This window comes from Aulonocara stuartgranti, assembly GCF_965226115.1.
Source record: "Aulonocara stuartgranti genome assembly, chromosome: 18".
In the NCBI taxonomy this organism is placed as follows: Eukaryota; Metazoa; Chordata; class Actinopteri; order Cichliformes; family Cichlidae; genus Aulonocara; species Aulonocara stuartgranti.
The window spans coordinates 16,353,403-16,380,318 of NC_138954.1; the positions used below are offsets into that span (position 1 = coordinate 16,353,403).

A 26,916-nucleotide genomic window follows, 5' to 3' on the forward strand; every position below is an offset into this window, starting at 1 on the left:
GAAAATATACTAGCATGTTAAGAAAAATACAATAGAAATGCTCATGCAAGTTTCAAGACTGCTGGTAAAACACCACACACCAGCGTCTTTGTCTGCATGACACAGCTAACAGCATCGGTGGGGAATATTGTTCATTAAAGAACACTGTAATATATTACTGTAATATATTTTCAGTAAATTGCATTTAGCCTTTTTTAAACAAACAAGCTGCTTTCATTCAGGGACCTTTATCACCACCAATTAGCTTAACTGCCAGCTAAAAACATGAGTGCACAGTGTGTAAAGTGTTTACTGGAACTATGCTGTGTACAGTCAACTGGAGATCAAATTTCTGAAACAAATCTAATTGTGGCATTACAAAAGGCTCTGTCCTCCATTTTATTAATTCAATTCAGTTCAATCAACTCCAAATCACAACAACAGTCACCTCAAGCCACTTTATATTGTAAGGTAAAGATCCTGCTGTAACATAGAGAAAACCCCAACAATCAAACAACCTTCTTTGAGTTAGCTCTTGGCTACAGTGTGAAGGAAAAACTCCCTTTTAACAGGAAGAAACCTCAAATAGAGCCAGGCTCGCCGGGGGGGAGACGACGACACCACTTCTACATTATTGCTTGACTTAATAAGTGTAGATCAGCTATTTCAATTAAATAATTAAATCAAGGAACATGTCAACATGCTGGTAGTACTTGTTAAAACATTAAAACTGTACAACAGTAAGTACTCATGGATCAAACCACATCCACCTTTACACTATGTCTTTTTTTTTTTTCATCTCAACAAGAAGGAGTTAGAGAGTGCAATCCTCCACCAACAGATCTCACTTTAGGCAGTATTAACTTTTAAGGGATTAGTGTATATATTAATATACACATTTCTGTATATTAATTTGGGGGGGGGGGGGGGGGGGGGTTTGCTCTTTTTAAACCCATTTTAAGATCTGTGTAGTGCAGTAAAAATAAAAGTAGCATGACAGGCATTTTTTTTTCATACAATTATTATGGAGGAGTACACAAAGGGCAATATGTATTGATCTGTAAGTAAGAAAGACATAAATAACAGGAGCTTATTATATAATATTATACTAGAGTATATTTCAGTATAACTCTAACTAAATACCTGACTCCTGGCACCTTGAGGTGACTGTTGTTATGATTTGGTGCTATATAAATTAAATTAAATTAAATTAAATTAAATTAAATTAAATTAAATTAAATTGAACTGAATTGAATTAACTAACTACTGACAATACTTTTTTTAATAATAATAATGGATTGCATTTATATAGCGCTTTTCGGGGCCCTCAAAGCGCTTTACAATTCCACTATTTTTTCACTCTCACATTCACACACTGGTGGAGGCAAGCTACAGTTGTAGCCACAGCTGCCCTGGGGCAGACTGCCATATCGCGCCATCGGCCCCTCTGGCCATCACCAGTAGGTGAAGTGTCTTGCCCAAGGACATAACAACCGAGACTGTCCGAGAGACGGGGCTCGAACCGGCAACCTTCCGGTTACAAGACGAACTGCCAACTCTTTGAGCCACGATCGCCCTTTAACCTCCTAGGAGCTGGCGTCCACATATGTGGACATCACATTTTGGGTTGTTTAGATCACAATACTAAATTTTGCTCTACAAGGGCCTGATATCCACTGATGAGGACATTATACTGCCACTGTTCTATCAAAATTTAAAACGAATGACCTCATATGTGAATATTAGGCCCTTGTAGAGCAAAATCAGGTAAAAAGATAATCATTAGTTTTTACATTCATCAGGTCCCAATCAGCCCAAATAGCAAAGATAAATTAAAAGTGCATGCCCTGAAAGACTTTGATTCTCAGGAGGTTAAGTATATGATGGGTGTTGGAGTGAAACTGAAAGATATGGAAATTAAAAGCAAGTTCAGAGGTCAAATTTAAAATGATATTTGGATACAAACTATAATGTGATATTTAACATCCCCTACACCAGCAACATTTCCTAAATGTTGCCAATACAAACAAAAGGCAGAATGACTTTAAGCATAGCTTTAAAAATAAAAGACATTTTATGAAACTATGAAACCTTTTTTGATATTTCGATATTAATCCCCATATATAATTCCCTATATGCCTATATGTTGTCAATACTAACAATAGCAATATGAAACATAGCTTTAAATAGCTTAGCTTTTTGTCAATTTTTTACCAATAAATATTTGGTAAATGGCCTGTATTTGTATAGCGCTTTTCTAGTCCCTAAGGACCCCAAAGCGCTTTTCACAACCAGTCATCCACCCATTCACACACTGGTGATGGCAAGCTACATTGTAGCCACAGCCACCCTGGGGCGCACTGACAGAGGCGAGGCTGCCGAACACTGGCGCCACCGGGGCCTCTGACCACCACCAGTAGGCAACAGGTGAAGTGTCTTGCCCAAGGACACAACGACCGAGAGTGTTGGAGCCAGGGCTCGAACCGGCAACCTTCCGATTACAATGCGAACGCCCAACTCTTGAGCCACAATCGCCCTGTTAGCCACGATCGCCCTGTTATTTAAGAAGACCTGAGTGGATTTAAGCCGAATTTTAAAGGATTGTTAACAGGACTCAACACCCAGAATTCATTCAAAACTTTCAAGCTATCATGTTTGCAGACAGAGAGAATGACAAGCATGCACACAGCGGAGAATTAATAAAACACCTGTAAACTTTTGCAGCTGTACCTTGCACAGCTGTAGTCTATACTCAGAAAGACAGACTGGCACATAAATGAGTGCCACACTGGTATTAGCTAACAGCTCATATTGGCCTATTAAAGCAAGATCAGCACTGGTTGTCTGATGTGCACGGATGTGAAAACTTTTTTTCTTTACAGAAAATAAAGCAGATAATGATGCTTCAGATAATTTGGAAATGGTGACATTATGAGCAGAGCAGACGGTGGTGGGAAGTCAAGCAGTGTCTTCACAGTAGGTTGCTAACTAGTTTGTGAAATACATTGCTGGAAATTTAATAAAGAACGATCCCACCATTATCTCTTTTTAATTTAACTGTACAATAATATGATATTGGGCTATATACTGATATATATGTATATTAATATCAGAATGCTTTTAACATGCTGCTGATGAAGGAAACCTGCTTCGGGCAATGACTGTTTGATTCAGGCAAATGTTATGGCTGTTTAAATATCAAGTACAATTTGTATTCACTATTCACAAACCCCTCAAAAAGAGGGGGAAAATGCTGGGCAGAGGGGAGGCGAGCGGGGAGGCGAGCGGGGAGCCTCCGTGAAACCCCCTGATGCTTGACGTTTGCTGAATCAATGAGATAAACATAAGGGCTCTGAATGTCAGAGTTTACATCTACAAGATTGAAGACTTAAATTTGGTCACTGGCGACTGCTCTTAGGGAAAATTCCATTTAAAAAGGTCAGCCTCAGCTCTCCTCATACTAAATAACTAAATGTCTGGGGTCTGGGTCCCTGTACGGCTCTGGCCTCCTGTATCAAAAGCATGCAAACGAATTAAATACATTTGCCTTTGTTTCTTCTTCTTTTTCCTTTTTTTTTTAAACACCCATTCTTGAAAACAGACATTTGTTATACCAACATAAATGTCACTTCTTATAGTGTAATTCCTCCATCTGAACTACTAAATCTACAATGACACGGACCTTTGAATTTAATATGTTGTCCTACCATATGTGCAGTACTCTCCATCAGTGACTACCTTAATTGGCCGACACATTTGAGAGGACAACAATTAATTTTCTGCTTATTCAATCCTCTAATTCAATCACACCTAAACAAAGATTAGCTAAACACTTGGCACTGATGCTCGCTTATTCATACAAGTCGCTGCCAGGGTCCTTGCTGAGGTCTGATGGTGGGACTACAGCTTCATAAGAAAAACCTGGCGGCCTTATGGATGGGTCTCTGGCTGGGATTAGACTTACAACAGAAGACCAGGTGGCTGTGCAGTAGGAGGCTCTTGGCAGGAGGCACTTTTGTGAGACTGGAGGGGAGGAGAATGTTATCCTGCTGGCTGAGGGAGCTGTTTCTCACCCCCCTGGTACAAGCCGAGCACCATTCTGCCAGAACACGCCTGTGGCGTGTGGGACTTTCACCAAGTCTTGAAGGGAGAAGCTGAACGTCAGTTCACTACTAAGATTTTACAACTTCATTTTCTCTTTTATTTGGAGCTTAATTTTGTTGTCACTCCTAAAAAAGGTTATTGCTATTGTACAGATTAAACTTAACACACAAAGCTTGGAGTGGCAAAGGTTAAAAATCTCAACATGTTATAGATGCTACATTACTAGCGCCAACTGCTTGAAGTGCATCACAGCATAGCCCTCTGTATACATAACCAACATGTGTAAATAGAGAAAAATTAAGAACAATACATTTTTGGTCATTTTAAATTATAAAACTGGAATACCAAAACACCACAGCAGAAATAGCATAACATCAAAGATGCAAACACATCAAAGCATCCCTCTGCCAACCACTTTTAATGTGGAGCCAGAGTCAGTATTGTTATACTGTTATCACAATTATATGCAGTGTTCACCTCACCAAACATGTCAGCAACCTAACATGAATAAAAGACAAGAGCATGGCATTTTTTACATTGGCTCTGGTTTGCAGGCAAGAGAGGAAATTGGTCTGGTAAATGAGATTGGGGTGGGTGCTGAAGGCGAAGGAGGCAGGAGGCACAAGTTTCAATGAAATCCTCTTTACAAGGATAGCCTGTGAAAGCCTGAATGAGTACAAACCTAAACCTGGAAAATGAGGAGTAACAGCAGCCTAAGTGAGTTTTCCCCCGGCTCTCTCATCCCTCTGATGATAGGTTAAAAAAAAAAAAAGCAACAAATCACTTCTTAAATATAAAATGCATAGCAACTGAGTGGTGCTGTGGGAAAATCTGCAGCAAGCTTTATTTATAAAACTGTTTTTTCTTTCTTTTTGTTTCGTTTTCCTCGTTGAAACAACCACAGAAAGTCATTTGTCTTTGAGAATTTATTCAGCAGTGAGAATCTGTCTAAACCAGTGTGAAGCACTCTTAACCCTTCCATGTGTGATTTCTCCTAAAAATCCCCCTTTTGAATCACTATCACAACTGTTGTTCCCAAACTCGATGTGGGCACAATTCACATGGATCTAGCTAATCTTGTCACATGTTCTGTTCTTCTGGTTCTGCTAATTCCATTGCTTTTTACATTTTTTTTTTTTGTAAATGGATATGTAAGAGAAGGCGACTGAGCAGACGAAGGCAACACTTGTGAAAATGCAATCACAACCACATCGACAATGACCAAAAATAGAAATTAAAAGTGCAGTGCCAATAAGTATGGCTGTCTCGTTACAGAATGTTACACAGATTCTTGTATCAACACATACTGAAAACAAACTCAGAGAAATATCACTTGCCAACAGCTTCCAATCAGTTGCTCCAACTGAGGAGAATTATCAGACCCATAATGAGTTCATTAGGATAATGAAACAGCCTAGGCTGATTTTCTATTCTGCATCTTAAACTGTTGTATTAGCTTCTCCACTAGCAATTTAGATTAGCAAAGCAAAACAGACTCAAAAAAATGTATTGAGCAGATAAGATGTTGCAGAATGCACAATGGTTATGAAATATTTTGCATCTCAAATGACTGCCGCTGAGAAAGTATAAGTATGATCTAAATGAACACAGCTGTGTCTGCTTGTAAACTGATGTTTTGCACTCAAACATGCAGCTTTACAAAAATATCCTTGACCTATGTGGGATTTTTGAAGCCAGTAATAATATATGATATTGGATATTTGTGGTAACAACATAGATTAGTTTTGCAATATTAATACTTATACTTATATGCGCAATAAATGCATGCCCTAAAGCAATCATTCAAACACACCACAGACAGAATACAGATACTATGTTAACAGTAGCTGTCAAAACAAACAGCAGCTGTTTATCTGAAGTTCTTTTAAAGTTTTCTTTATTAACCCACTTAAAATTGACCTATGAAACATTCAAGCATAAAGAAATCACCTAACTTGGGGGATGAACGAGTGTCATGTCTACACATAACAAACAACTTAGAAAAGGAACAATTTTAAATTGTATCTTTAGGCACTTCTTTACTTGCAGCCTGTCATAAAATTCACATAATTGGTTCCCAATTCTTGAGTTGAATCTATGAAAAATGTCAAAGATAATGTAGTTTGACAGCCATAAAAATTGTATTTCTGCACCAACAAGGTAATTCCCAAAGAGCTATTAGCCGAAAACTTGGCACATCTCAGCAATGTGTGCAGTGTATCCTTAAAAATTTTAAGGAAACTGGAAAAGTGGAAGACAAAGAAGAAGTGGCAGGTTTAAAAACCCATCTGCACCAGTTGAAGCATATCTGAAAGTCATGTCCTTAAGAAACTGGAAAAAGAAAAAATCTAAGGACCCGAGAGATGTATCTGGCCCTTCAGTTGATCCATCTGCTGCTCCCTGAAGCTTCATTAGAATTGGTCTCAGTTGCTTAGAAAGGTGGCTGTCAAGAAGCCATCCTTAAAGGAAATAGGCAAAAAAAGGCTGAGAATGAAAAATTACACAAAAACTGGACTGAACTGGACCAAATTTTAAAATTTCGTCATCAGAATGTACACAGGAGGTCAGGATAGTGTATATCTATAGGTGTATGTAAAAAATTGTGGAGGCTTTGCCACCGTTTGGGGCTACATTTCAGGTAAAGGTGTTGGAGATTTTGTCAAAATTGATGAAACTGCAAAGAAAAGAACAATCAGATTTGGATTTAGCATGGAACAGTATGTGGCTTCATTTTTCACCATGATAATGATCCCACACTCCCAATGCAATGAAAACATACCTGCAGCCAACATACAAGGAAGAGCTTTGAATGTCCTTCAAGAAGCCTGTTCCTGCAGACTACTTAAAGAAATGACGTGAAACTTGAAAGAGAGTTCAGGCTGTGTTGAAGAATAAAGGCGGTCACACAAAACATCGACCTTTAAGCTTGTTAGAATTATACAAACTCTGTTTTTGCTTTATATACTTTATTTCCATGTATGTTTCCCCACAAACTCTCTGCACCTATTCTCATCTTGGTCCCATTTTCTAGCAAATTACAAAGACCAGACAGTAATCCTAAATTGACACTGTCTCAGTTTTGGTTGTGAAACCATTATAAATGTCAACTCTAAACCTCTTCAGCATCAAAGTCAGAGCTATTGCCACAATTTATTTAGTCATCTTTCATTTGTCACCTCCCCCAAAACATACATCAAACATTGTGATTAGTATGCTCCCTGTCTATCCACATTTCCTCTATATAGTTTCACTGTCAAGCTCAATAAAAGGACAAACGAAACAAATGATATTGGAAAAGAAATCCTGGATATTTGGCCATAAAACTCACTACTGCTGTATTTTCTGCAAACTGAGGGACTAAATACAATAAGGGATCCTAATCCTACATTTTTCAAATGTATGGATCTGAACACCTTAATAATAACTTATTCTATTTACACGTATTTTATTATCTTGTAGAGTGCCAGTGTACAGTCACTAATCCCTACACGAGGGAAACATGCTACATACAAGTTTCTTTGTAACTATCTTTTTTTGTTAAAATAAAACTCAGGTATCAAAGTATTTGGACATTTAATCATCGGTTTTTGGCTTCCTCAATAGGTCCCTACAACAGGTGCATACCTGGATTTGTGCAGTTTTGCTATTCATCCCAGTAGATCCTCTTAAGCTCTGTCATATTGGATTGAAAGTGTCTTTGAACTGCCATCTTTAGATCTCTGCAAAGATGTTCTCTAGGATTTAAGTCTCGACTTTAGCTGGACCACTCAAGGACAGTTTGAGATTTGTCCTAAAACCACTTCTGCACTGCTGTAGCTGTATGCTTTGGGTCATTGTTGAAAGAAAAGAATAACTGACACTGGAAACACATAACACCAGTTCTGGCTTCACTCCAGCGGCTTCCCGTACATTACATGATTGATTTTAAAATGTTGCTACTGGTTTTTAAGGGTCTTACTGGTCTTGCCCTGTCATATTGAAAGGACCTTGTGAAACACCATACATCCACAAGAACACTAAGGTCAAACAATCAATTGCTCTCAGGCCAAATCAGAAAAGTAGAGGTGACCGTCCATCTCAGCCCCGTCCATCTCAGGCTTTTGAATTAAATAAAGCTTGATATCTTAAAAATTTCTATTCTTTTCATTATTTTTGTATTTCTTTTTAAATGAATGAATTATTTTATTCATTATTTTATTCATGTCTTCTGTGTTTTTCTTCTTTTTTTCCTATCAATTTTTTGGGTGTTTTTGCTGTGCAGCACTTTGGTGGAACTATTAAGTGATATATAAATAAAGTTGACATTGACACTGTCCTCAGTCCCGGGTTAAAGCTGCACCCCTATAACATGAACAATCCACCTATTGTTCACCTGATTATCCCTTCACTAGTGGGCTTTTCTTCTTCATGATTTCAGAGTCCTGTAAAAGCTCCATGCAAGCTATCAAGCTGCGTTTTTCTTAAGAGTGGCTCCATCGAACCACTCTACTCAAAAGGGCTGATGGAGGTTGTACTGCTAAGATAGCCATCCTTTTGGCAGGTTGTTGTTTTTCTGCTGAGAACATCTGAAGTTCAGCTTTGCCAATCCATCAACTTTAGGAAAAGTAGAACTGGCTCCAAATGTCTTTCACTTCACAGTTGATGTCAGAACCACAGGTGGACACCAGTAACATCTCACAGAAAATAAAAGTAAACTGGGAGAACTAAATGCAGCATTTTCGATTTTTTGTAAAATTGAACATTTAAAAATACACTGATGCACAGACATCATCCATCTATCCATTTTCTTTCTCTTATTCAACCCAAGGGCCCATCCCAGCTGCCACATGTCAAACGGCAAGGCATTTAAAAAGGTCGGTAGTCTGTCACAAGTGCAAAGATGTTACTTATCTTTTATTAGCTAAGTTCAGAATCCTATATATCTACTGACAATAATGAAAAACAAATACAAATGTGTCATCATTAGAGTATGTGAGCTAATTACTATATGACTAAGCCCTTGAACACATCCTTATTGAACACAAACCCCCCAAAAAATTACTGGTTGAAAAATAAAGCCTTTGGTAAGATCCGTGAATCAGTGTGAGTCAGAATTTGTCTTTTCAAAATGAAGCACACACATGTAGTCCCTCATGTACGGACTGTAAACAAATAAACTGTAATAAAAGCCTGACAAAAACAGAATGGCGATGAATCACTGATCATTTATTTGCAGCACTTCCCATAAATTATGACGATGGTCGTTACTCGTCCTCAGCTTGAGGCATGAGAAAAGGGTCGACGCTCCAGTCATTAGCCTCTGTGAAACGAGCACCACCCCTCAGTGAGAAGTTTGATACAGCACTCGGCAGCACAGCACATAATAAAGCATGGACAAGGCTATCTGCTTTAATTTATATGCAGGCAGAGAGTGATCTGCCCCGGGTGTGTTTGGCCTGACTAAGCAGAGCGAGTGAGACACTGACTTGTCTGCAAAGAGCCTTCCCACGATCCACTGAAGAGAAACTGGCCTCCATCGGCTCACTGCAACAGCATTACATCGATGCATGGATACTCCGGTGTCTACGCAACAGCTGCTTAACATGATGTTGACCAGACCTCACAGTTTCCATATGGCATCAGCGTGTAAACAGCAAAACAGGGACGAAAGAACCTTGACGACTCCAGCATTTTCAGGGGAGTACGACTGAGGAGTGCGTAGCCTTAAACCAGCCATCAGTGAGAGAGCTAGTTCAGCTACCAAAGCAGCAGTTTCCTAATAGCAATTACTGTTTTAAGTGTTCAGAGTAAAGTGTCTTCTAAAAGGAATGTCCCCCTGTGGCTGTCACACAGAGACACCTAATAGACTTTATCAGCTGATATGACAGAGATGCTGAGACAGAGAGGAAGCGTGAGACAAACTAAAGAAGAGATGAGGAAATAATAAGGAGACAGAAGCAAAGATTCACTTGCTTTCCATGGTACACAATTTAGTTTTTGTTAAATGAAAACTGGATACTGTAATAAGTGCAGTGCTACATTATTTTAGTAATTACCACATTCAAAGGCTCCCAGTAATGACTGAAACAATGGCTCTTTTGGGAGTGGGATTTTCAACACAAAGCTACTCAAACCATAGGTATTACAGTCAAAGGAGTCGAGAAGGGTCTGTTTGAGCTCATACTGATGCAACAGCTAAAAACAAGCACATGGAACACCCACAGGTTTTTAACAAACTCTAACACGGGCGTTACGTATACACCTCACATGTTCAAATGAACCATTTTATGCTCAAAACACTGTGAGCTGTGGATTGTGTCGTAATGGGCAAAGTGTGAATCAGCAGCAGCAAAGGTTCACTAATCCGCAGAATCAGAGGCAGGGACGGGAGACAGGAAGGTACAAACTGTGCTGCAGAATAGAGACACTTTGAGATAAGCACAGTTACAGAAAATGCAAACTAGATGAGTCACCACTCCTCCTTGCACGTATCAGAACAACATATTTCAGGTAAGGTCATTACAATTACAGATAACAATACAGTACCAGAATTCAGTGCCGCGCCAACTGCGTGATTTTGTTTCACTATCTCTTGCAGGTTTGCAGCCCTGTCAACGTCCTCCCAATAACCCTTCCAGCTCACTCGGTGGGAGGTTTGGACCTCATTTATAGAGCTATTGTTGAAACCACTGCAAATCTAAAGACAGGCATTGTGGTGATACAGACACTGTCTGATTCATAGAGCTCACTCATTATTAGCAGGAGTGCAAACTGTGAGAATACATTCTCAACACCTCCAGTGCATTTCTGGCTGTGCTCTTTCAACAACACAATGTCCACTTTTTGACTGACCTCCATTAAAATCTACAGGTGGCATGACAGCTCCCAATCAAACCCATTAATAAATGAACACCACTGTAATTCTGAATTACCCCAAACTATGAGCTCAGCCTGAGTCACATTTGGATATCCATGACAACAGTCACTTTAGCACTTTTGAAGGGTGTGACCACGAGTACACACAATTGGCATTTCAGTGTCTGAACTGCAACAGTCCAGCATCTTAACGAAACTAAACAAGGAAACACACAAGCTGGAAACTTCCCATTCCAAAAACAGGTTTCTGGTGACACTCGCATCCCCAGTGAAACCATTATTTTATATCCTCGAGATCCAGAGTCATAATGAGTCTCAGGGGAGTACATTGTCATAATAAGCATCTCTCCAAAATACAAACAAGGACAGGAGAGGCCAACATACTGAAACTTGTTACAGTTGTCACACTGTGGCTTTATCACATTAGAAGGAAACTTTATCTAGCAATATACTCTGGCTGTGAGTTTTTCCCAAATCAACTTTGAGCAACTGAAAATTAACACATATCTCATTCACATAACTACAAACACAACCCACATAGCAACTGCAGTTTTACAGAAAGCAAGGTAATGCAAATAATGAAAAGCAGCACTGATTCTTACCAAGCAGCAAGCTTGATCTTTAGAACTGCATCCAAACATAAAGAGCAGAGAGAGTAAAGTGGCATGAATTCATAAAACTAAAGGGCTAATTTATCAGCTAAGCCAGATGAGTGATGCCAGGATAAATATCTCTACATTAATTCAAATTTTGTGTCCCAAACCCTGTCACTGGTTCTTTTTCTTTCTTTTCTTTTTAAGTCTTGATGTCGTTTAGTACAGATAGAAATTGGATTGCTTTTTAACTGTTACTCCTCCTGCCCATTTGAAAGACGTGGGTACGCTGCCAATGATCTGGCCAGGACTAACTTCCCTGTCATTAGACTACATCTTTCTATTAGTTTTAGATATCTTAACACACGTTAGCAGGTACCCTTTCCACTGGTATGTTAACAAATTGCCCTCAACTTGAGTAGTGCTATCATTTCATTAACCTGTCCCTCCTCTTTACTCCATGCTAGGCTGTAATCCTCCTATCACAGAAGGGGAGGTGGAGAGGAGATGAATTACAGATCTAGCTCTAACTGGTGTCGTCCAGTTTCAAAAGACCAAGGTGGCCACAGCCAAAATGGTCAACTTGAGGCTTTAAACGGGACTTCAGTGACAAATGGTTTGTGTTCCAGTGGGTACAATTATCTTTTATACAAAAAAGATCAAAACAGAGATTTCTTTTTTATATAAAGAACTTCAACCCATTACACACATGCATCGGGAGCAATTTGCAATTCAGTATCTTACCCTAAGTCGCTATCCTAAAACAAGGATAGAAGAGCCACAGAGCAAACCTCTGAATTTCAGACTGGTGGATGACCTTCCATGTCTTCAGTATGGAAGGTGAGTAGTTTGAGCCCCAGCTCCAGTTCACATGTAAAACTAAGCATCCTGCAATGAATCTTTGACTCATGTAAAATATACTATAGCCATCAATTTTCTTAACTACTTATCCAATTCAAGGGCACAGGGGCCTGGAGCTACCTTCTTATGAGGCATGAGGTGGAGTAGACCCTAAACAGCTTACCAGTCTATTGCAGAGAGACAGACGATTGTTCACGCTCATCTTCACACCTATGGCCAATTCAGTGTTACCAGATAGCCTAAGAAGCATGTCTTTGGACTGTAGGAGGAAGCCCAAGTACTCAGAGCGAACCCATGCAGTCTTAGCTGGAGAGCAAGCTCAAACCAGGTACCTTCTCTCTGTGAGATGAAAGTGCCACCTGTAAAATATTATTTAATGTTATATGACTCAAACTCGCACACTGAGTCTGTTGTGCCTCCATAGTGTCAGGAAGTCTGTCTGGTGTAAAAGCAAAACAAAAAAAAACAACAACTGCCATGTGGAGCTACCCACTGTGGCTACCACCTAAACAAAGGAGTTGAAAGTACCATTTTCTTTACATATTGATTCATTTGAGTGAAATCTACACTTACTTTAAGGCTCCCTTATGTAATAAATTGATCAGCACTCAATTCTGATGTAATTTTACTGCCTGCAGGGTCACATGTTGATCACCCATGGGACGTTCCACTCAGGGGTACAACTACAGAGCAAATACAGCAGGCAAAGGCAACATGATATTTGGTTCAACTCTGCATCACGCCCCATGTTAACCATCAGAAGAGTTCCAGCTGCACCTTAAAAGCTGGTTAGATAAGTCGGGTAATTGTGCAGAATGTTGAGTAATGCAATTCCTGATACCAGCATAGGAACATGCCTCACAGATGACTGCCATGGCAACAGACTGCCCCAAGGTAACATAGGGCTCGAATGAATTTCACTTCACCCTGAAAAGGAAAAAAACACATTTATCATCAACCAAAATATCGAGCTCTGGTCTAATGGATCCAGACTGAAGGTTTAATAAAAGTAGGTTATCAACACTGATTAGACACAGATAGAATGAATTGGTATTCAACTGCTAATGGTGTTTTAGTCATTACAGATAGAACCTAGAACACATACTAAATTTAGTTTTGTTTTTCATCCATTACTGGCAGGCATGTGGAATAAAAATCCAGACAATTGGTCACAAAAAGCATCTGTTCATCAGCAGCCTCGTGTAATGTAATTAACAACTATTCAATAACAACAACTTTAAATTCAAGATATTCATTAGCTTGTTATACTGCAGCAGATACAATGGTATATATGATGGCCTGGAAACTGTTTAAATTGTTTCTGATAGAATAGCCTTTATTGTCACTGTACAGAGTACAACGAAATTGGAGTGCCACTCCCTTGGTGCAAGTTTCAATAATAAATATAAATGTAAAATATAAAAAGTACAAAAAAAACAATCGTAAGTACTCAAACAATAGTATGTACAATATATACAGGATAGCAGCATTAATATAATGACAGTGACGGTATGGAATAGGTTCAATTGTTTTTGTGCTTATTTAAGATAAGACCTTGGCTGGACCCAGTAAAGGGAGACAAAGATAATTATGATTAAACAAGCTTTCAAAAGGCACACACTGTGCTCCCTTGTCAATGCAACAACTTTCCCTTTGGCCACATCTTTTGAAATCTTGGAGTTAACCACCACAGAGAGACATTTGGAAAAAAAAATGTGCAGGGAAGGACTGCTGAATCGCAAGAGACTATATTTAAAACACTGCTGAAAGCTGGAATAATAATTCACACTTAAATATGCTTAAACTTCTATTCTAGAGCTCGTTAGAGCCAAAATTATTAGGTAATTTATCTGTTGTGTGAAAAAATGTGGAAACCAATCAATTCATCACTTCATACATTTTTAAAGAAAAATTTGCAAAAAAAAATATTCTGACATGGATTTTGAAATGTTAAGTGAATAAAAAGCAATTTCACTTTATGTCTTAATCTAAGATACACATTTTTCTTATATTTCATAAATCTATCTATCTATCTATCTATCTATCTATCTATCTATCTATCTATCTATCTATCTATCTATCGATCGATACAGCATGCAAATTAAATGTTCAGACGTTCAGCTCAGATAGTTTCCCACATGGGAAAGGCGTAATAAATGCTGGACTCGTCTGTTACTCCCAAAGCAGAGGTGTGACCTTCTGTCTAGCCATTGACCGTGTGAGCTATCACTTCATCTAACAGCTTCGTTTCCATAACTGCACCATGTACTGTGAGTGCAGACTCTAGCAGCATATAGAAATAAACCCACTGCAAAGCCTATTTGTGACAGTGTCTTCATTTCTGGCTAAAACACTTGCAGAGTGGATTTTTTTTATCTTTGCTAAAGTGTTTGAGAACCACTGATCTACTACAGCATGCATTACTCAACATATTGCCACTGCAGCAGCAGTGATACTACACAATATGTACCACATGAGCTGTAGAAATAAGAATAAATCGCATAATGCATTGCCACCCATGGAAAGCCCTCATGTGAAGTGAAGAGATACTCTGGATTTGGTATTATCCACACAAATATAATAGTATTGGCCTTGGTTGTTACAGGACAAATAAAAGGGACAAGTCATGACAGAGCACATTATATACCGAAGGCAAAATAAGTGGATTTAATGAGAGAAAAAAGAAGAAGAAAAAATCGACAACAAAAAACAAAACAAAACACAAGAGCCAGTGTAGAGCTTAGAGGCACATAGCAACCTAAGATTAATTTCATTAAACAGCAATTCAAAACTCCAAGCTATCTCATATCAAAGTAAAGCAGAGAAGAAACTCCAACTTTTTTATTACTAGGACAAAATATTCTCTTTTTGTGGGGGGGAAGTGAAGATGTTCTGTTATTTGTATGCATTTATTATACTCTGTCATAAACCAGACTTGTACAAAACAGACAAGACATGTTGACATCTTGGCCCTTATAAACAGTAATCCGGTTTAGGAAAAGATAAACAAACCACAACAGCCCATGAATGTAAATGAGCAAGGAAATGCAGCCCTGTGGTGCAGCACAGGTCACAATCACAGTAATGACAGCTGTAATGACTTCTAGCACAATTCTGGTTCACTGATGGACTGTAATGTAATGTAATGTAAGGGACTAAAGGAGTAGCCTATTTTCAACCTCTGGGCCAAATGTGGTGGAAATTAATAAAGATTCTGAACTTGTAGGAGGCAAAAATCAATTTACGCAGAGACATACTCATTTGTCCTTTCTCATTGTGTTGCTGCATGTTAATGGAAAATAAAGCACTCACGCAAAAAGAAGGTGCAAAATGCTCATTGTGTTTATGCAATGCCAAAAGTATAGAAGTTCTCATTTTTAAAAAGAAACATCCTCCTCTGTGTATCTGTTGTTCAGTACAGCCAAGTTATATTGTAAACTAAACTAGATTACCCTTTGCTTTTTGTATAAATGATTGTACTCTCTGCAGTAATAACACACAGTCCTACAAATAATTTAATTAAGTGATAATACTTTACCTAGGGTCACATGGATCAAAAGTTCATGACAATAACAGCCTCAAGCAAACTGAATGAGTCGTGTTCTTTTCCATTTGCAGATATAATGGCGCAACACATAGCTTCAAGGTGTAAGCTGTTGTTCTGGTGGTGTCATCTTTCTCAGGGGGAGTGATACTCGAACAAATACCCATTTTCACGTTTCAGAGCACAGATATAAATTTTCTGTTGAGAAATCTCTTTAATGTAAATGTTAATTCACGACGCTGGTCAATTTTATAGAAAGAAGTAGGGCCTGGGATGCCACTTCAAGACTTTTATAAAATAGAAGTTTCATGTTCTACTGCATAACAAACCTAAATACAAAAAGTAGCAGATATCAAACAAACGCTATTTATTTAGCACATTTAAAAATGACAATGTGGCAAAATGCTGTGCACACCATTCATAAATATGTGCTGAAATATAAGGATAAAAGAATGAAATTTGTAAAAGAAACAAATATAAGATACTAAAAAACTAATCAAACTGAATGAATGTATCACTGGAGGGGAAATGTTCGATTGAAAGCTGAAGGCTATTCCAAAGCTGCCACTGTCATGTCCCTTATCCACTAGCCTCAACTGTGGTTAAATGAAAGCAAATGATTAGCGCATCTAAGAAGCCTGGATTATTTCCTAACAAAGTACATTGGTGTCGTGTACAGGTTTGAAAATAAATATAAGAATCAGGGCCAGTTCAGGGCCACTCATATCGCTGTAATGCAGTCTGTTTTTCTGTTAGGAGTGTTGCTGCAGCATTTTAGACCAGCTCTGATTAGACCAGACAACTGGGACTGGCCAATACTCTGATACAGTTGCAAAGCCTTAACGAGCTGCGACCATAAAAATTTTCATATCGCTGACAGAGATTACTTCATCTTAGCAACACGCCTCAGTAACAGAACACAGAGGTCATTTGTTTGTGAGATTACAGTGTCGATCAACAATGACAGCAAGTTTAAAAAGAAAAAAAGAAAATGTACCGCTACGCAGCCACCCCAGGTTGGATTCAAGAGTAACAATTTTGGGGGAAAACAAAAACACCAAGTCAATTTATTTTCGTCTTGCTGTCATTCAGCTTTCTTGCATTTTTTGTGATTCTGATGGCAGAAGACAGAGCCTAAAGGTATATATTTATAAAGGCAATTTAATGGGGCCTAAACTAAAGCCATGAGGTACTCCATAAGTGACTGGGACAGTGAACACAAAGGAAAGGGCATGTGATGGCCAGAGACAACTCTTCCTGATCGGATGCTGCAAAATTATCCAGAAGACGAGATTTATGAAGCTGTCAGCCATTTAAATTGCTTTGGAGTGTGTATACCTGTCTCCTAATATTTGTTCTAACAAGCCATGGCATTATTTAGCCTTGGCTATGACAAAGAAAAGCTTTTATGCTTGCATTGCTTTTATTATTTTATTTGCTTCTTTATTAAAGAAGCAAATATCTTTCAGTTCACTTCTGAGAAGTTCTCATTGTTAAAGTCTCCAAGAAGAATGCCAGCCTTTATCGTATCAACATCAGCATTTTATATATGATAACTGCAACTTACCAGAAGTTCTCGGCTTGGTATTTCAGCTTCTGTTTATCTCAATTTATCTAAACTAGTGCTGAAGTACTGCCTCTAGATGAAGTGAACATTTCTATCAACAAAACTAGAAATACTCCTATTCCTTTTGTGTGTTTCAACATTATACTGAGGACTGAATAGAACAAATCACTTTCAGATGATCCAAGTCTAATTTAGCATCATCTTAGTCTAAATAACCAAAACTGTTTCATTATAATCATCTGGTAAAAATGCAGCAATCATGACTGTAAACACAACAGTTTCTATCAGAGATCACCTTTCGTGTAATCTAAAGTCACTAAGAAGAAACTTTTGATTAATAAGAGCATTACACAGAATATTACAGCACACGTGCCATTTGGTTGCAGAAGCTGTAGGCTGTCATAACTAACGTTATCTGCTGATGCCAAATGCGAGCTTTGACACGAGGCAATCTCGGCAGACATTAAGCTCAGCGAACGGACCGACTGGAATGCAGACAAGAATAGCCATCGTCGGTGGGAGAAGTGACAAAAACTGCATCCAGGCTAGACAGTTTCAGCCTTCCTGAGACAACACTGCCAAACGTTTGTCATATTGAAAAATGTCACTGCTGATGTTTCAAAAGAAAATAATGTGTTTATCTCATATGAATAAAGCCTATTTATATTGGGACAGTATAATGTTTAAAAAAAAACTAACAAAAACTGGTAATTATGAGAAAACCAAAGCCAGGGTCAAAGACGTCCCAGGATGGATTCGCCTGCAGTCAGAGCTGTGCCGGTGTCTTTGTAGCTGGACGTGCTATCTGCTTCATTTCTGTCAGAATCAGAATCAGAATCAGAATCAGAAAGGGGTTTATTGCCAAATGTTGAGCAGGTTTACAACATTAGGAAATTGCTGCGGTGCTTCAGTGCAAACATAGTGTCATAAATAGCACTTAAATAGACATGAAAAAATAAAAGTAGGGATAAGAATTAAAAGTGCTACGTAGAAAGATATGTGCATGAGCTATACATGAGATATATACATGAGAATAAGAATTAAGAGTGCTACGTAGAAAGATATATGCATGAGTGCAGGTGGTGATCATTGTGCATTTGCACAATTAGCCTGATGTCAGCGTTTCATCTAGTTCTATAGTATTCCATAAAGCTTACAGGTTAGGGGAGACAGAAGGTAACTGTACTTGTGCTTGTACACTGAGCTTATCCTCAGGACAGTGCTTCTGTACAGAATAGCACACTGCACTGCTTTAAAGGACAAAATTAGGGAATCATTGTCTCCAATGAGCAGTTAACTCCCTATATTAAATGTGCAATTGTGCTACTACTGGCTACATCTTTTCTCTCCAAGATACACACTGATGATAAATATGTCTATTTTTAGGGCGGTAGACAGTAAGCCCCTCTGCCTGGAGGCAGGTAAAGCCTTTGTAACACCTCTGCCTGTTGTGAATTTCAGGAGATGCTTCAAACTGCTGAACATTAATGAACTCTAAAGTAAATGCCTCACATGTAATGATATTTCTTTTTCTTATGGCCTGTCAATTTTTTTCTTTTCTTTTTTTTCAAGGTATCATGGATTTATTCTTAGATCTGGGTTGTTACTTTTATATAATTGAGGGGGAAAAAGGCCTATACTTCTTCCTGTAACTGCTTCCTTCCTGAAATACTGTTGTTCATCAAACACGATGTAGAAGCCAATGTTAAAGTGGCGTTAAATTGCACACTAGTTGAAACTTTACTTCTTTGACCACTAGTCCCAGCAACTCATCTTTACTTTCATGAAGCCGAGCATGTGCACAGACTTTTGACTTGACTTTATCCCCACATAAGCTTCCAATTAGGCTTGCTGTAGAAAATATGCCCATGTGCCATTCTGCGTATTTCTTGGTGACTGTGGCGTATTTGAAAAAGTACACGTGGCTGATATTTGACCCTAAAAATAATAACTCTTAGCACATTTCCTTGTGTGTATCCACATGAGGAACCGGCACATCACAGTGACATGAGGATCGCTTTAACGTGGAAATGTGTTAAATCCCACAAACTTCTGTCTAAAAAGGGGAAGAATATATTCTATTTTGTCAGCTCTGAGAATCACAGTGGCACTCACAGATTTTTCTTTGAAAAAATGCACGGCACCTTAGCCATATTTGAACATCAATTTATCTTACTTTTCAGACATGCCCATGTTCTGATTTTTCCCATCTCCATCTTCTCCTGAGTTTATACAGAGTGTGTCTGCTACACTCTGATAAGTTTTCATAACTCAACACCTCTTATAAAACTCATGAAACATTACTCAGTGGAGCGTCTTGTTTTCTTCTTTCCTGACACTGCCGCTTCGCCGTCACATATCAGCTGCTGTTGCTGAGCAGCAAGTGGCACAGCGTGGAGACACACATTTAGTTTTTTTCCCCCTTCTAAAACCAATTGGCTTAATGATGCAGATTTAAAGACTGCTCGTTCTGTCCAGCTGAAGAGTGAGGATAGCTTTGTTCCACACAGTCAGCCCACATACCCACTTAACAAAAAGACTACAGGAGGTCTACTCGGTGGCTGCTGGAGCAGCTTGATATTTTACTGCTAAAATTTGTACTTTACGGGAAGCAGTTTTGTGAAGCGTTGTTGCTTGCTCTCTGTGTGTGTACGTAAGGCTTCCTGTGGTAGTGTCAGCTGCCATGTTTCTGACTGCAGACAAGCCCCTGTGTTTATGTGCATGTACATACGGTAAGAAGATAAGCAAATAAAATTCTGAGCATGCACACTGATTTAAGCCTGTCTGGTGCTGGATTTTAGCAATCAATACAAATATTTTGGAGCCCAAAAGTCACATCGACAGCAGGCACAGCAGGAAAAGCAGTGATGTAATGTTCAGTTACAAAGCTATACTAATGAAAAATCTTATAATGGATTCAAGGACTGTGTGTAATAATTAAGCAGAATGCATAGTAATGAATCACATAATTATCACCCTTCACCGTTATGTTTGTGTACTCATACTGCTGTCATCAGCACCGTTTCTAGCTACACTGGCAGTTGTTTTTAATGAAAAAGCTCCAATAAATAGATTGTAAGAGCATTTAACAATAGACAGAAACAAATATAAATGATAGAATCATACACAGATTTAAAAGCTGGGACATTTTTCTTAAATACAGTAAGGTCCAAAATGTGTTGGACAAAGACACATTTTTTGTGGTTTTGCCTCTGTGCACCACAGTGGATTTTAAATGGAAAAAAATCATCATCTAACTGAAGTGCAGATTTTCAGCTTTAACTCAAGGGGGTCTCAAAAATTATTGCAGTAGCTATTTAGGAATTATAGCCATTTTTATACATGGCACCCCCTTTTCAAAGGCTCCAAATTAATTGGGCAATTGACTGACAAGGAGTTTCATGTCCAGATGAGGCAGATTCCCCTGTTATTTCATGACAAGTGAAGCAGACATAAGATCAGATTCAAAGTGCTGAATTAGTTTTTTTTTTTTTTACTTTTTTACTCTTATTTTAAATATGAAATCTAAAGTGGTGTCAGTGCAAGTGAGCGGGGCCATCATTAGGCTGAAAAACTACAATAAAGATAGCAAAATCAACAATCTAGTTCTTTTTTTAATGAGTGCGATGGCAAACTCAGCAACACCAAAGAGCTCAGGAAGTCCACAGAAGACAAAAATGGATGATAACAGAATTACCTTAAAAAAACGACTTCACAACATCTAATGATGCCAGTCTTGTGAAGCTAGTGTATCACTACCAAAGTCTACAATCAAGAAATGCCTTCATGGAAATAAAGACTGTTTACAACAAGGTAAAACCTCTGGCTACACTCAAGAACAGGAAGGCCAGATTAAGGCTAAAAGAGCCTGGCTCTTTAAAGAAACCTGTATGGGCCAATGAAACCAAAATGTTCTTGTACCAGAGCGATGGGAGGTGAAAAGCATACCGAATTATCTGCCAAACATGGTATTAGACATGCGTGGACATGTATGACTGGCAGTGGAACTGTGTCACTAGTGTTTATTGATAAGAGAGCTGGCTGTATAAATTGTGAAGTGTGCAGGGCTACACTCAGATGAAGTTCAGCCAAATGCTGAATGCAAAGAGCTTCACAGAGCAAATGGATAATGACCCAAAGCAAAATCAAAACCAATCCAAGAGTTTCTCATTCTTCAGTACAAGATTATCTAGTCACTTAATCTAAACCCAATAAAGCACACATTTCGTGTTAAATACAAATAAATACAGTCCTGGTTACATACATAAATATGTTAGGATGTTCAATTAATTTTTAGCCTCTGAAAATGGGAGACCATGTATAAAAAAAATGACTGTAATTCTTGAACAGCTAATGGATTGTTTTGGGTTTTTTTTGTCTTCTTGGTTAAACCTCTTGAAATAAAGCTGAAAGTCTGCACTTCAATCATAACTTGATTGTTTAATTTAAAATCCACTTTGGTAGTGAACAGAGGTGTAAAATAAATTCAATTTTGGACCTAATTGTAACAGGAACATTTGTTAGACAAGAAGACACAGCTAGTCAATGTTAGATAATCATGTATGAAAGTCAGAAAGAACATTTATTAGGAGAAAACATGTCAGTGTTATGTTTTCAGTTTGCTTCCTTTTCATGATATATAAAAAAAAATGAAATATTGATATTTTTTAGGTTGTTAAACAGTTGGGACAAAGACACACATTGCCGCGTTTTTATAGCTAATCATTAGTTATTAGTAACAGAATCTGCATCACCATCTGCTGAACTGTGATATTTTACTCCGCCAACTCAGCTGTCGCAGACTGTACTGTAAACAAAAGAACCTGCTCAACAAACAGGGAAATAATGACTGTTTTTAAATGACTTCAAGTTGGTTTTATGACACTTGAACCCATCAGCCAATATAAACACAAAAGCTGACATACAGCGCACATATATTCCAACAATGCAACAGCCTGAAAATACTGTCTGTCTCCAGCATCAGGCTGTAGGCAGAAAATTAGACTCTCTCTTCCAAATTTTTAGACCCACAAGTCATATAGTGTCAGCCTGGCCGTGTTTTATACCCTTGGCACCCACTGTCATCGGGATTATAAGATGAAAGACAACTCACATCTTAAAGACTGAGCTTCAGCAGAATGTGATGATGAATACAGATTTCACACACTCTGTAAGAAATTGACAGAAATGTAGCCCATGGGGACTTGTCATAACCTGTCAGGACTTAAGAATGGAGCACTACATCCACACCATCAGATTATGATAATCAACTTCTTGCTCACTAGCTGCAGTGTATCATCGACCAAGGTTCCATTTACATAGTGTTAGTCATAGGTCTTACAGAGTCACAGCAACTCAATAAATGCATTTCGAAAAAGGTCACTTTCTTGAACACACCTTTTTAAACTCAATTAGAAATATAACTCTGCTATACAAATAAATATAGACATAAATAAGTCCCAGTTTGTTAAATTAAACTTTAAAAGGGAATTTCTCTTTAGATATGATTGCATATTAAATCACTTTAGGAGGTGGGATTTATAATGAGAATGTTTTTACTTCACTTTACAATGAATTTAAGCACGAGACTCAAGGTTGCAGATACTCAAAGTGCACAATACTTCCAAAGAAACTGAAACTTCCCTGAATTTCAAACTAAAAAAGCTTGTCAGTGTTGCAGCAGCTATTTTAAATTTTAAATGCAGGAAACAATGAAATAAGAAGAATCCAAATTCTTTGCAAAACTGTTAATATATGCCTCGTAAAATCATTACAAGGGATTAAAGTTTTTAATAGTATTCAAAATACAAATTACCATTCTCCTCTTGCCCATCAATCCATTACAATGCAAAACATCTTGAATGCTTTGTTTCCCAACTGCATCATCACCGGGACTTAATGGGATTCTTCCTTCATTTATTCAAGGTCAAAGCTCATCACTCCCACTGTCCTTTGCATTGTAAATCTGCTTCTCAACATGTCTGTGGGGGGAATTTGAATATAAGCTACAGCCACCACAATACTGATTTTTAAAAAGAAAAAAACAAATAAATTCAATGATGATATATTATGATATCAAGCCAGCCTAATCAAACCTGCTTTATGAGTTTGATGATTAATTTGGGTCTTTTCGCAGCATCCAGTGCACTGAAGCAGGTTATGAACTTAGTCACTCTATTAGTGAGCAGGAAGCAGTTTCTGCACTTACTTGTGAGAGATGATTCTAAGATACAGCAACAAACACTCTGCTAGATGGGTATGGCATACTGTCACCCATCCAAGTCCTGACAGACCACTCAGAGCACAGCCGAGGGCTGTTGCACTGCTTTGACCGGTCCATCCAAACAACATACAAAAGTGATTAATGGATACAAATAAGACTGCTTAAATATGGCACACCTATCCTCAGCCAAGTGGAAGTTTACTGTTGGATCTGCCGTACTTACCTGGCAACGAAAAACCAACGTGCAGCATAACCAAAGTTATTAAATTTTTCTAACAGCTCATTTGATGCCGCAAGCATTTTCAATCAACCCGTACAACAGCAATTAGCTTCCCATGAACGATTTGCTTCTCAAGACACTCTTGAGTGCTGCTCAGAAACAAACATGTAAATGGAGACATTCCCAGTTCGCAATATTTGCGACATAAATTGAAAAGAAGCAAGCCTGAAAGGCAATATTACATTTGGGTTTTATCTCCTCCTTCAGCAGAGAAGAAGTATGATTGACTCTGAAGATAGTGCCATCACTCACTTAAAAACTGGACATCTTGAAGGGAGGGGGTTATTTCAGGGTTGATTAAAGATACAACATAGATAAGCAATCATATTTTTCCGAGTGGATAGATTCAACTGAAAGATTAGCAAGTTCAGTGTAAGTTAAGTATTACTCTATCAAACCTGCACTGCAAGAGATGGAATAAAGGACACGGGCACTCTGAGAATAGTAAAATACCTTAAAATAAGGAAATGGGAGTGAAACAGAGACAGCTAATATTGCAGCTTATCCCTAGGCTGCACCTATTTGTTTATTTATTCACTGGCCCATGTACAGAAGTCTACTTTATATCAAATAATGGCTACACCAGACCAAGCCAAGGTTTCCCTGCTGCTTTTTGGGTCTGTTTTTCACTCAGACAAAATGAGCTAATAACAATTAAACAGGCTGATTAAGCTTGAAATTGCATCAACGCACTAGACAACAGCAAACAGGGAGATCACAGGTTGCCTTATATGGAAAATGCTTAGAGCATAATATTAATCACAATAATAAACTGGGATTCCAGTAAACCACAATGAAAAACAGTAAGAACACATTGCCTGTGCAGGAGTCACTCTTTAAGAACATGCAGACACATTTCACAGTGTAACGCAGCTGCAGTCCTTGGGTGTGTTCAGATCTTTGAGGAGACATCATTGCATCAGCTGATGCCAGACAAAACTGCCTACTTGTTCCACTCTTACAATTTATTTCCAGTCAACTCGATTCACCTGACAGATTTAAACATCTGGACAAGGCAATTATTTCATATTACCTGGATCCAGGTCTCTGCTTTAAATAATTAAGTCTGTCACTCTAAATGGCTGAACCAAGCATATGTACTGTAAATGACTTTCCAATTGTTCCCTTTCCTACCAACTATACACAATGTTTTAAATGAATGAGGGTCTCCTATTACCACACAAGCAGAAGGGCACTTTACAGTTTAGTGAATTTCATTCATACCGAATAGTAAATGAAGAGTTTGTGTGTGACTGCCAAATGGAGTGTGGAATGAATCAAAGCACAGAGTATGGATGCTTGGTGATAGCTCGGCATCAGAACACCTCTCCTGAACAACTTCTCAAATTAAACAAAAATAAATCTGTTACATTGCATTGTTTTAAGTGACAATTGAGAAATTACTTGTTGAAAACAGATCACTCAGAGCAACAACAGAGAACATTTGAATACAAAACAGCTGCAAAATAATAATCAGTTAGGAGGCTTAATTTCAACACTGTGACTAAAGTGTCTGATTTGCACAAACAAAGGTTTACGTGCACTTAAACTGTGTATCTGACCTCAATGAACCCCATAATAAAAAATATAGGTTCCTTCAAGATGAACACACACACACACACTACATATGTTTTCTGTATTCTTGGAAATCAAACTGTCTTCTGAGATCACTGAGCAAGTAATAGCAGTATCTCACCTCAGGACCTTATCCTTATTAAAGATATAATTCATAACATTATAGAGCAGTAAAAACACAAATTAAGCAAGACATCTGTTCCAAGTAAACTGCAAAGTCACATTGAAACTGGGTCTAAACTTATCCAGATTCAAAATAAAGCGGCAGACTATCAAAACGAGCAGGAAACGAGATAGGATTACAGCAGCTTAAAGGACAAGCACAAGAACCCCTGGCTACTTACTGTGGTGAAGTTCCCCGGGTGGCAGTCCTCTCCTCGAAAGGTGCACTGCAGCAGCATGTCACTGATGTCATGACCAGTTCGGTTATAGAAATCAGTCATGTTGAACAGTTTTGGCTTAAAGTTCAGGAAGTTTGCCTTATCCTTTAAGGCGGCCAGAACTTCAGGCTCAGCCAGGTGCGGGTTGGCTATTTGGTAGTTATTATTAAGGAGGGCCAGGAGCTCTCCCACATGATAGAGGTCATTCTTGGTGATTTTGGAGAAGCGGAACTCATTGAGGTTGCAGAAGGTAACTGCTGGGAAGGTGAGGTTTGTTGCCGCCACCTCGTCCAGCTTAGTGACGTGAGGATACTCCAGATAATATGACACCCGATCCATGCAGACCAGCATCAATAAGCCCAGTGAACCCAAGAAAGAAAGCGTCCAAAGAAATTGGCGGAATGTCATGTGCCCATAAGCGAATATGTGACTCATGCCATGTAGGGTGGACATGTTAGCAAAAGCTTGCAGGTTGGAGGGCCTGACGCTCTCTATGCTTTCCTCTGAGCTTCCCTTCATGGCTGTAGAGTGATGCTCAGCACTGTCACCCCAAGAACTTCAGGTTAGAGACTTTGCTTAGCAACAAGAATAGCAGAAACCAACCAGCAGTGTTGGTTTGCCACACTGCTTCTTTATTCCCTCAAGAAGTGGTAACGGTCTCAATAAATAGCCACCTTTAAAAGGGTTGCCAGTCTCTGTAACAGTTTTCTTTTCATGACAGTTCGCATTCCACTGAGCTGTTCTTGTAGTCCCAGGTCTCCCCTGTTCTTTCAGGCTTCTGTTTTATTATCTCCAAAGCTGTCTCTCACACTCCCTGCTCAGCTGTCCTTTGTAACGGCACCAAACACAATGACAGAAACAGCCACTTCTACCCAAACGCAATGCCTCCTGATTCCTGAGTCGTGTGAAAAGGAAGAATACGAGGGACAAGAAAAGAAAGAACAGAGAATATAGC

At 38.6% G+C, this 26,916-nt stretch overlaps 1 protein-coding gene across 1 annotated transcript in view; it reads right to left on the reverse strand.

The window, feature by feature from the left end:
* Window positions 1-26,480, reverse strand: part of asic1c (acid-sensing (proton-gated) ion channel 1c) — a gene marked incomplete at its 5' end in the record, with an annotated part of 117,659 nt that extends 91,179 nt beyond the window's left edge. The window contains one exon of the mRNA XM_082512735.1: window positions 25,926-26,480. Within this exon, the coding sequence (XP_082368861.1) occupies window positions 25,926-26,480 (555 nt within the window). The remainder of the gene's footprint in view (window positions 1-25,925) is intronic.
* Between the last annotated feature and the right edge of the window lie 436 nt (window positions 26,481-26,916).